This window comes from Dendronephthya gigantea, unplaced genomic scaffold (genome assembly GCF_004324835.1).
Source record: "Dendronephthya gigantea isolate DGI-Jeju-01 unplaced genomic scaffold, DenGig_1.0 000088F, whole genome shotgun sequence".
Taxonomy (NCBI): Eukaryota; Metazoa; Cnidaria; class Anthozoa; order Malacalcyonacea; family Nephtheidae; genus Dendronephthya; species Dendronephthya gigantea.
The window spans coordinates 903,361-915,493 of NW_021163098.1; the positions used below are offsets into that span (position 1 = coordinate 903,361).

General features: G+C 37.2%; 1 protein-coding gene, 1 long non-coding RNA gene and 1 pseudogene across 2 annotated transcripts; all 3 read right to left on the minus strand.

Moving 5' to 3' along the window:
- Positions 1-1,134: 1,134 nt before the first annotated feature.
- LOC114533260 (ryncolin-4-like) lies at positions 1,135-2,921 on the minus strand (the record flags this gene model as incomplete). Its single annotated transcript, XM_028554761.1, has 3 exons — positions 1,135-1,563; positions 1,741-2,118; positions 2,876-2,921. Coding segments are annotated over 3 exons (699 nt in total), but the record flags the coding sequence as incomplete, so codon positions are not given.
- Positions 2,922-2,923: 2 nt separating this feature from the next.
- On the minus strand, positions 2,924-4,194 carry LOC114533232. The gene is made up of 3 exons (XR_003688034.1): positions 3,836-4,194; positions 3,541-3,620; positions 2,924-3,019 (listed from the first exon to the last, which is right to left on the minus strand). It is a non-coding gene; the product is annotated as an uncharacterized LOC114533232 (long non-coding RNA).
- Positions 4,195-7,035: 2,841 nt separating this feature from the next.
- Positions 7,036-10,523, minus strand: LOC114533273 (annotated as a pseudogene).
- Between the last annotated feature and the right edge of the window lie 1,610 nt (positions 10,524-12,133).

Genomic DNA, 12,133 nt, shown 5'->3' on the forward strand with positions numbered 1-12,133 from the left:
CCTACTTATATCCATATGCATATAATTTATCTGTGTGAAACTGTCTGTGTGTAATTGTCCTGTTTGGTAGTCCTATTACTTGTTTTTAATATTTAAACACGCCCCTCATGGAAACCAGCCTAGAGTTGATGGTGCTAGCGTGTTTCTTAGTTTTAAATAATTATAATAAAATTAATATAAATGATCAATAATTAATTCCAAGTTGCACTTTTTACGTATCAAATATTTTGGTGACAAAAATTTGTTAATCATACTAAAGTTCAAAAAATTGTATTTTTGTCCATTTTAATTAGAGAAGATATATAGTTATAAAAGAACGAATAAAGTCGTGGAATGAATGCCAAAAATCCTACCCGTGGTTAAAAAATGAACCCGCCTCTACACGCTGTCGACTTGTTAACTTTTGGTATCAGATCATATCTTACCATCGACATCATCGTCACGTCATCGATCGTTCTGTTTGGCAGCATTTTTACCCCATGGATAACTTGAGACTGTCCCAGTATTGTATATCTAAAGGCCGATATAAAGGCGCTTGCTCAGGGGGTTACGTTACATACTGTATATTACTATATAATGATTTTGTATTGCAGAGTAATCGTATATTGTGGCCCGCATTATGTGGGGAAAGACAGCAACTTTTTTGCTATGTACACCTGCTGTCTTTTGGATTGTCTATGTTTTCAACCATACGAGAAGGTGTTGGATGGATGGTACAGAATATCCGTTTGCTAAATGGTAAGACACAAGGTATAGAATGTGGATACTAGGTGGGGGAGGGAGTATATTAATATTTTGATGTTTATACTGTTGGACCAATATTTTTTCCAAATAAATCCGTTTGGGAGAAAGAAAATATATGATCATGTTATAGATACACGGTATGACGTCATTAATGATAAGAATTGAAAAAGTGACCAAGAGACGCCGATGCGAGTATATAGTTTTGTAAACAGTTATTGTGACACCTATCCTGCTCATTAATTTCATTGTGAAACCTTAAGGGTTATGGATGGGCTGCAAGCTTGGTACCAAGTCGCTTTTTGATGACATATTAATACAATAATTAAGTGTTCTAGGTCACATTCCGGTGATTTAGTAGGCGAAATTATACGGACACACACAAGGCCATTAAATATTGTTTAATTAGGGAAAATAATTAATTAGGAAAAAGAATCAACAGTTGGAGAACTGACACATGTTAACTAAATTTCAAAAATCAAGTTTTGGTTTTTACATATTTGTTTAATTGTTTAATAATAATGAGAAGTGCCGGTTATGTTTGTTCTTATTTTTTCAGTCCAGCTGCTCGAGAATGGATTTTCATCGATGTTGATTTCAAGGAATAATGATACCCTTTCCACGCTTGCCAGTTGACACCAGTAGCATATGAGTTGTGTGCACCATGATGATACAGACCATTGAGATTTGATGTATGGCAAGCATTATACCACCAACCACCCTTGTATGCGACAGCACAGTGCTTGGTATGTGCGTCATTGTCGGAATCTTTTGTTGAAAACGACATTCCTTTGTGAGCAGAGAAGGAATCTCCTGCATTGCCTGAATAAAACAGAAAAGAAATGTAGCATTTGGCATATCTGGTAGCGCTTTAGGCGGCAATCATGACACGATATTTCCAATTGAAACTCGTAACCACGCCCAAGAACGGTTCTACCATGGTGTTCAATAACAGCGTTCTGCTTAACATAGAACTAGATAATTAAGAATATACACTACCAGAATAAGTCCCAAGACTAAGTTGATATTTCTGACGCTCGCTGGTCAAAGCAAATAAACCATATTCTGCGTACTTTCTGTGCCCAGAAGTGTCTTCCATGTCGATACGAAGCTTATTTCCAGAAGCCGTTGTTAATCTGTGGATTTTGTCAAGTCCGAGCCAGAATTCTCCGTTCAAATCACCAAAACCATGCTTATAATCTTGCCATCCTCGGTAGAAATCAACACTGCCATCGCGGCGACGTTGAAACACCGTCCATCCTCCACCAGATGTCGTCATATCACAGCGAACATTGAAACTGCCCTTGCCGTCTGGATCAATCTTGTAAACTCCATTCTGTCTGATACCTTTGTTGTACAAATCAGCGCAGTTCTTACCTATAATAGTGAGGTGTCAATCACCGCAGACCTTAAAAAACCTAATATGAACACGCATGACCGCATTGATACCCCATGCAAGGGCATTTTCAGTCATAGAGATCGAGATTAATTAGCTGTTTTGAGTTTTACCTTCAGACAATGGCCTTAACTAAATTAGCTGTATACTTAGCGCAAGGTGCCTCGTATAACCTCTATCTCAGCAGTGCATGTATATTCACTGTTCCTCTATATTACGATCATTATTGCACATACAAAATTGTTTTGAACTAAAAGCTTTTGAGTAAAATTGACCATAACAAAAAAGATGGCGGATGTACATTTTACTAGAATGCATTGCGGTCGGAAATCGTATAAAAAAGCGAACTGACGTCTTGTAAAGGACAGGCATAAAAACAGGAGGTTATTTTCTTCACTGTGTTAAAATTTCACGTCATTATGAGTTTTTCTTGCCATCTTTTTTCAGTCAAATTATTCTTAATGCCCGCAATGCATTCTGGTAAAATGGACACGCCGCCATCTTTTTCGTTACGGTCAATTGCACAATGACAGTTTGGCATATTAATACGACCATGAATTTTGGTATCATCCGGCTTAGATCGTGGAAGTGTAATCTATTTAGTGATATAAATATAATATAAATATTTCTGAAATTGAAAGAACCCTTAAAAAATTAATCAGGGATTAACGTGTACCTACATTGTTCACATTTATATAAGTATTTTAGATCTTGTTGAAAAATCGCGTGCTGTCTGACCTTTCAGTGTATTAGGATCATTGATACAGACGACTGATTTCTGTTTCCTTTAGTTCCAGTAAGATCTCAGATTTCATTTTCGACAACATTGTCTTTATTTCCATTACGTCCGATTTACGAGCCCAATTTTGAGTCGCAGTGGCGCTAAAATTAATGTAATTTCATTTTCAATAAAATTCAATGAAACTTCCATAGGCTACCATTCATGGCTACAATGAATTTCTCTAACGCGTCGAACTCAAAAACCTGCTACACTCGTCTGTATATTCAATATCCTTATGTATGTGGCGGTAAAGCAAAACATCGTCAAAATGAAACTCATCATCAGATCAAATCATCGTCAGAATCAAATCATCAAAAAGAATAAATTAGTTTAAGATTTGTAGTTCCCTAATAATATTGTTTCAGGATCTCAGTAAGCAGCCTGGAGAATTATTCCTATTTTTAGTGAAACTCGATAATCGATTATCGATTTGCAATCTCTCATCTAACGAATTAGTTGCTACGTAGACGTAGCCGTACTCTTATATAGTCGCTGCTAATGCTCCCTATTAAAGTTGCAAGTATATACGCCGTGCTGTGTGTCACATCCTTAATAATCTATTTAATGTGTAATAAACGCGTGAAATGACCTAATATAGCTGGCTGGTTGCAGGACGTCTTACCTGTGCATTCCGCAGAGGAAGCAAAAACAGAGGAAGAACGAACGTGATTTTAACATCATCAAACCCTCGAGTTTCTTTTCCTGCATTTGAAAGCAAACAAACGTTGATCATATCTGACAGGTCTACTATGCATGATTTTCTCTTCCGTAAATATTCCTTGTCTAACTCAGAATCAATTATAAGTCGTGGATAAAAAGTCATAGCTTTATCAGGCTTTCGTACAGCCAGTTCCCGTACACAGGGAAGAATTTTATTCTGGTAAACCATGTACTATTAGTATTGACTTTATGCTTACCTTTACTGATTTGTTATTAAGTCAACAGTCTAAGATTAACTGAAGCTTATTGAAACCGCACCGTATTTACGTGCAAACATATATCTAGTGACGATTGCTGAAACGGAAATTGATTGAATAGCTTAAATTTCCGTGGAACGTCACACCACAATTAAAGGAGTCCAAAGAGCAATGGCTACTCGTTTAGCCGGAGAAATAGCATCTCGAAAAGCAGTGTTTCTTTTTAAAATTTCCGGCTCAACCAACTCAACAAGTCGCAAGAACGTTGGTTTCTGCATGCGAAAATGTTCTTTCCAGTATCGTGATTGACGCTCGTCTTGAAGGATCACTTCAAACCATCCAACAGACTCTCGGCCTTGGAATAACCCAAAACTCACGATCAAGTCTAGGGTTTACCATTCTGGCGACTGCGAGGAGAAGCAATGTTGTGGTCGTCTGAAGTATCTGTACTCGTCGCATGTCTTGCTTCATTTGATGAAGCAAAAGGTGCATGCGACGTCGTCTGCGATTAAGCGCCCTTCGCTTTCTATCATTGCGAAGCCGTTGGTACATAAAGTAAAGTATTGAGAGCAAAGAATCTCTCTCCATCTTTAGGTTTCAATTTATCAATTACAGAATATTCTAAAATGGCGCGTAATTTAGCCTGCGTGCAGTCCCAGACTTCCAAAGGAAGAAGGAAGTCTGGGACTGCACGCAGGCTACGCGTAATTTGAACTTGGCAAGAATACCAAAGATAATTTATCTGTGATTACAATCTTAAGCAAGCATAAGTACTTTTTCAGTGTGACCGCGACGTGCTTGCTTAACATTCTAGCACTTGCTTGGATTTAAATAAGGTTTTACGGTTTTACCTACCTACCTACCTACCTACTTTTGGTTTCGAAACGGAAGGTCGTTCAAGTTGTTATTTTGTAAAAGACCTTCTGGCAAAAACAAGTTGTTATTTTCCGTTTCAGCGCAAAGATTTACATCAAATGCGTAAATTTGGTTAGCAAATGCGCAATGCGGTTGCCTTGCCTAGCCACGCTATGTCCGTCGCAAAAAGACACCGCGTTTCTATGTTTTCGAAATCCGGTTCATTCCACACAAAAACAGCCTACCTAGCTTAGGTTATTCATTCTACGTTGATTCTCGAATGTGGACGCTTGTATTAAAGAAGCAAAGGTTTATGCTACAATTCTATTCGCATTGTAAGACAAAAATTCTATCTTTATTCTACCTCGATCAAAGCTATATCTACGCGCATGATAGTTAAAGTTGGTGCATCTGCAAACCAAATTCGAACCGACGTAATATTCTCAATCGACTTATTCGACCCAAACCTGTATATATCCTGTTAATAAATTATCAAAATTCCTACGTCGAGTTCGTTTCATTCTACGCACCGCGTCTACCCCTGTAGATTTATTGGGAACTCGTTGACATTGAATTTCTGTCCCAGTAAAGCTACACTTACCTTATTCCTGTGGGTAAAAGCCTCTTTGTGATCGTTTAACGTTCCGAGAGAATTCCAATGTAACACTCTTTTGTAACCAATCTTTTGTATTTGTGTCTCCTAATTCGTATCCACCGCTACCAATCTCTACAAGAGTTTATTTTGGTATGGCTATATAACATTGGAATGAATGCACGCCAAAAATCCCGCAATCATTAAAAGGTTTTTGCAAGAAGCCGTGGCTTCCTGTCTATGATATTCACGTAATTCTTTCAGTACGTAGCAATGCCGCGTGAAAGTGCTTCATGTGGAGTGTCTCGTGGAGAGGCACCATCATTCCTATAATTATAATAAAATTAATATAAATGATCAATAATTAATTCCAAGTTGCACTTTTTACGTATCAAATATTGCGGCAGGGCCGTAGCTAGAAGCTTAATTGGGGGGTGCATATTCATTTATTCGTCTTATGCCTGACTGATTTCTTTTGTACGCTAATGTTTTCTACCGTATATAAACATGAATATATGAATATATCCCCCCCCCGAACTAAGCGGTCTGGCTACGGCCCTTGATTGTGGTGACAAAAATTTAATAATTACAACATTTTTGTCCATTTTAATTGCAGAAGATATCGGTTATAAAAGAACAAATAAAGTCGTGAAATGAATGCTAAAAATCATACCCGTGGTTAAAAAATGAACCCGCTGCTACGCAGTCGGCTTGTTACCCTTTGTTATCAGACCACACCCGAACATCGAGTTAGGGGGTTAGGTTACATACTGCATGTATATTACTTTAATCATACTGATTTTGTATTGCAGACTTGCATTAATCGTTTATTGTGGCTTGCATCATGTGGGGAAAGACAACAACTTTTATGCTATGTAGACCTGCTGTATGTAAAAAGGCTAGTACAACTTAAATATGTTTGCCAGCAGCGTCTTAAATAATATTGATTAGTTTCAACCATGCGAGAAGGTGTTGGATGATACAGAATCTGCTTTTGTTAAATGGTAAGACAAGATATATAATATCTTTTAATAAGCATTTATGGTACTGGTTAACCGGGCATATTAATATTTTCATGTTTATATATTGTTCGAACAATATCTTTCCAAAGAGATCCGTTTGGGAGAAAGAAAATATATGATCATGCACCCCTCCCCCCCCCTCCCAATTAATCTTCTAGTTATAGTCCTGGTAATTAGTTACTCTATTTACGGGACACTTTTGAGATTCAGATGCTAGCTTGAAAGTTAAAACAGGTGTGAGGTGTCCGCTTGAAAGAAATTTTGCTCAACAGGATTTTGCAAATACCACATTTTCGGATCTGTCGTGGTATTTGCCCATATAGTAAGGTTGCACCGCGTATAATATCACTTGCATTATCATTGCATTATGATTCATGATATGCTCTTTTCTTCGCGCTAGTGGAAGAAATTTAACAAATAGATAACATTGAACAGTTGTCTGTTCAGTTATAGATACACAGTATGACGTCATTTGTGATGAGTACTAAAAAAGTGTCCAGGAGTCGCCGATGCGAGTATACAGTTTTGTAAACAGTTATTGTGACACCTGATCGATAATTTTATTGTTAAACCTTAACTGCGCAAGCTTGGTACCAAGTCGCTTTTTGGTGACAAATTAATAAAATAATTAATTGGTCCTGGTCGCAACCCGGTAATTTTGTGGGCAAAATTATATAGACGCACAAATGCATTAAATATTCTTTAATTAAGGAAAAGAATCAACTAACACATGTTAACTAAATTTCAAAAATCAAGTTTTTGTTTTACATATTCGTTTAATTGTTCAATAATAATGAGGAGTGCGGGTTATGTTTGTTCTTATTTTTTCACTCCAAATGCTCGCGGACGAATTTTCATCGATGTTGATTTCAAGGAATAGCGAAGCCTTTTCCACGCATACCAGTTGATACCATCACCATATGACTTGTGTGCACCATGATGATACAGACCATTGAGATTTGATAAATGGCATTCACCATACCACCAACCACCTTTGAACATAACAGCACAGTTGCCGCTAGATAAATCATTGTCGGAATCTTTTGTTGTAAACGACATTCCTTTGTGATAAGTGAAGGAATCTCCTGCATTCCCTGAATAAAACAGAAAAGAAATGTAACATTCGGCGTATCTAGTAGCGCTTTAGGTGGCAGTCATGACACGATATTTCCAATTAGAACTCGTAACCGCGCCCAAGAACCGTTCTACCTGGTTTTCAATAACAGCGTTCTGCTTAACATGCATAAGACATATTATTTTGATTCAATGGCGTGACATAACCCTATTTGACAATTTACTCGCCATTCTGACTACGTCTTTGAATTTCTTGCTGAACGGCGTTGCCATGCACAGCTTGCAGCGCACCTTCCCCTGGCTATTGAATTTATTTGGAACCCTATGCCTTGTATTACAAAATACAATTCCTTGTGCAGCAAGTTAATAGGTTCTCAAATTATATTCGTATCCTTCTTGCACAAAATGGCACTGTGTAAAAATCATGCCTGGTAAAACGTATGTTAATTAAGCATTTGAAATAAACGACAAAATTTTTAATTGCAAGCATGTTTCGACTTAACTATAAGCCATCTTCATGCGAATGAATTAGTTATTTAGGTTATAAAATAATATATAAAGTAGAAACAAGATACAGGAGAGGTGATACTCGATGAATAACATAATTATTTACAACATTGATTGACAACATAACAGGATACAAAATATGCATAATAAGTAGAAAAACACGAAAGACAAAAATTATAACTGAAAAATAGTCTTAAAAAGTTGAACCTGTTTATTGAGGTCTGCATGGTTTGCAAATGCACAGAGCCTCCTTGAGTTTTAGAGGGATGGTACTGTTAGCAGTGTCTAGGATAGTGAAGCAAGAACGGGTGTATTTCGATTTGCAGTTAGGGTTTGTAGGTGTTTGTAGACATTTGAGTTTTTGTCAGTGAAAGTGTGTTCTTTGATCCTTGTGGCGAGATGACGGGTGGTTTCATCAATGTAACAGGAATTACACACTGCGCAAGTAAAGATGTTTCATTGACATAACGTCGGTAGAAAAGAGGCTTATTTCCGATGTAATTACTAATCCAATTTCTTTCGTGGTGGCCATTGATAAGATTGGCCAGAAGTTTTGCATGTTTGAAAATGAAATTGTCGCTAAAATATTTTTCGATTATCTAAATTCTTGCCATAAGAATATTAGGTTTACTTTCGAAACGGAACAAATTTCTTTCCTTGATATACCTATTAAGAAATCTCCCACTACATTTTTGACTTCAGTTATCAAAAGAAAACTTACACCGGCCTTTTGATCAACTTTTTTACCTTTACGTAATTTCGGCATAAATCGGGTCTCAAACACTTATAGATCGCATTTACAAAATTAATAACACCGAAGATGGCCTCAACAACGATCTTAAAGAACTTAAACTAACACACACTTCAACGCAATTCGTTCCCACAACATCTGGTTGAACGCATCATTAGTTCTTACAATAACAGGAATACCTCACAAACAACAAACACCCTCAACACCAATCTACCTAGTCAACAGCAACCCAACGTTCATTACTTCAAATTCCCATACAGTGGCGTAGCCGGCCTGACGATTTTCATAAAGCTAGTGTTCACTTCCCACAAAATCAAAAACGTTTTTGTTTTATAAGGACATGCACGTCAACCCCTAGTGATCTTAAATCCCTCTTGATATATAAATTTACTTGCGCAAGATCCAGTTCCATCTCTCTCAAGCTTAAAAAGGTTTTGTACATTCGCAAACACAAGCGAGACCTTAACAAACAGGTTCAACATTTTAATACCATTTTTCAGTTATAATTCTTGTCTGTCGTGTTGTTCTACTTATTATGCATATCTTGTATCCTGTTATGTTGCGAATCATTGTTGCAAATAATTATGTTATTCATTGTATCACCTCGCCTGTATCTTGTTTCTACTTTATATATTTCATAATGTAAATAACTAATTCATTCGCACTGAAGATGGCTTATAGTTAAGTCGAAACATGTTTGCAATTAAAAATTTTGTCGTTTATTTCAGATCATATCGTAACATGTTGATTCAAATTCAATGTCAAACATAAGGATGCAGCTGATCACGTCGGATAAATTAGAATTAAATAATTAAGATCTAATAATTACCAGAATAGGTCCCAAGACTAAGTTGATATTTCTGACGCTCGCTGGTCACAGCAAATAAATCATATTCTGCGTACTTTCTGTTCCCAGAAGTGTCTTCCATGTCGATACGAAGCTTATTTCCAGAAGCCGTTGTTAATCTGTGGATTTTGTCCAATCCAAGCCAGAATCAGTCTCCGTTCAAATCACCAAATCCGTGTTTATAATCTTGCCATCCTCGGTAGAAATCAACACTGCCATCAAGACGACGTTGAAACACCGTCCATCCTCCACCAGATGTCGTCATATCACAGCGAACATTGAAGCTGCCCTTGCCGTCTGGGTCAATCTTGTAAACTCCATTCTGTTTTACACCTTTCTTGAACAAATCAGCGCAGTTCTTACCTATAATAGTCAATCACCGCAGACCTTTAAAAACCTAAATAATGCGGGCGTATTTTGCAGTAAAACCATTTTGAGTTCCTGAACTACGCCAGAGTGATGAACACGCATTACCGCATTGATGCGCCAAGGGTATTTTCCGTCATAAAGATAGAGATTTAGCAGTATTGAGTTTATCTTTAGACAAGCTAAGGGACTAAACCAGCTGTATACCTACCGCGATGTTCCTCATAATTGATTTTAATTATATGACATAATCTTGAGCATGTATATTAACTGCTCCTCTATAACGATCATTATTGCATATAAAAAATTGTTTTGAACTATAAAAGCTTTTGAATAAAATTGCACAATGAAAGTTTGGAATTTTACATAGCAAGGACCATGAATTGTATTATCTTACATCGTGAGGAAGAGTAATCTATTTAGTGATGTAAATATAATATCTGACATTGAAAGAACCCTTCAAAATTAACTTTCAGGGATTAACTTTTACCTTTTTTTCACAAGTATTTTAGAACTTGTAAAAAAATCGCTTGTTGTCTGACCTTTCACTGTATTTGGATCATTGATGCAGACGACTGATTTCCTCATTGTTTTTTTTAGTTCCAGTAAGATCTCAGATTTCATTTTCGACAACATTGTCTTTATTTCCATTACGTCGGATTCACGAGCACAATTTCGAGTCGCTGTTGCGCTAAAAATGTGATTTCATTTTCATGCAATTCAATGCAAAACAAGAAATTTCAACCTCGGGGAGAGGGAAATGAACATAATATTATTGTCTTGATCAATCTTCAGGTCCGGGCGAGAAACAAATAATAAAAAATAGATTATTTACCGGTTTGTTCAGTCCGTATAGGGAAATATTACCCTAGCTTGGTCACAAACCTTGGTTCCTAATACGGACCTCCAATCCTGTAAGGGGCTGTTTACATGAGCCCGGTTACCCGAGATTCAACGAAGCGTGAGATGATTTTGAGGTATTGAAATGAGCAGATAACATGATCCTGGCAGTCGTATAATCACCACAACAATAGCATGTGCTTGTTTGGTGTCATAAAGATTTATTTCAATACCTCAAAGACCTCTCACGCTTCGTTGAATCTCGGGTAAACGGACTCATGTAAGCAGCCCCTAAGTTATGTGGAGCAACTCCGTGTTTCTTAGGTAAACATGACTGTCAATTAGCTTCAATTACTAGATATCGACTGTACTTAAGAGCATCTTAAACGCTCTAAGAGCATCTTAAACTTCCCTTGGTGATTTAATCCAGACACTAGTTTCTTGGTGCGAAGATTAATTTTAGCCACAGTAGAACTCCGTCTGTGTAAAATTGTGTCTCCGTCATAGTAGACTCCGCACGTAATTGAAACTCCGTTTTAAAAAATTGGTCTTTGGTTTTGGTAATTTTAAGTCAATGACACGATTTCGCAGATAATAGTGGCCCTCTTAATCTCGGAGTCATTCTGGGACTGGCATCGTAATTTGAACCAGTTTAATCACTTTAGCCGCACGATAATTCTGAAGCACATGCAATTAAGACTGAGAAGAGAATCTAATGAGACAAAATATTTTATTCTCCTCACGACACCTATACCAGAATATTTTTTTAAATAATTCTTCTATATCAAAGGCCAGCTTCTCATCAAGATCAATCCCCAGACATTTGTTGGATAGTGACGCTAGAGCGTAGCCTACCAACTTTCGAACGTTTAGATTATACTGTATCTAGAGCCTATAACCATAAGCTTGGTTTTAGAAGGACGGGACTGAAGTTTGTTTACATTTAGCCAGTCTGTTATGTTTCCCAAGTCGCTAACTCCACAGAGTCGTATAATGAGGAGAAACGATAAAGTTTTTCATTAATTAGCTACATGTAATTTTCATACATTACATGTTTTTTACATGTAACAAGACGCCGTTCTGGCGTTAACTCCGGCGCACGTGCCAGTCTTCAATATAGAGCTTCTGAACATAAACAATACAGTTCGCGTATTGTTTCGCATACATATTCGCATTTAGATGCCTTGCGAACCTAAATGTTCGATCGCGAAATTCAGAAGCACATCGCAGTATAGAAGTTCAATTGTTCAAAAATGTAAATAAACCGCATGATACATTCGCTTCGTCTTACACTTTGCCTTTGGAATTCGCGCTTATATATAGTTGTATTAAATCTTCGATCCTGTGCAAACTACGCGACGTGTCAACGCGCCCATACACGACCACATCATCTTGTTAAACGGCGAAATAGCAGCGATATTATTAAAATAGGACCGAGTCTACA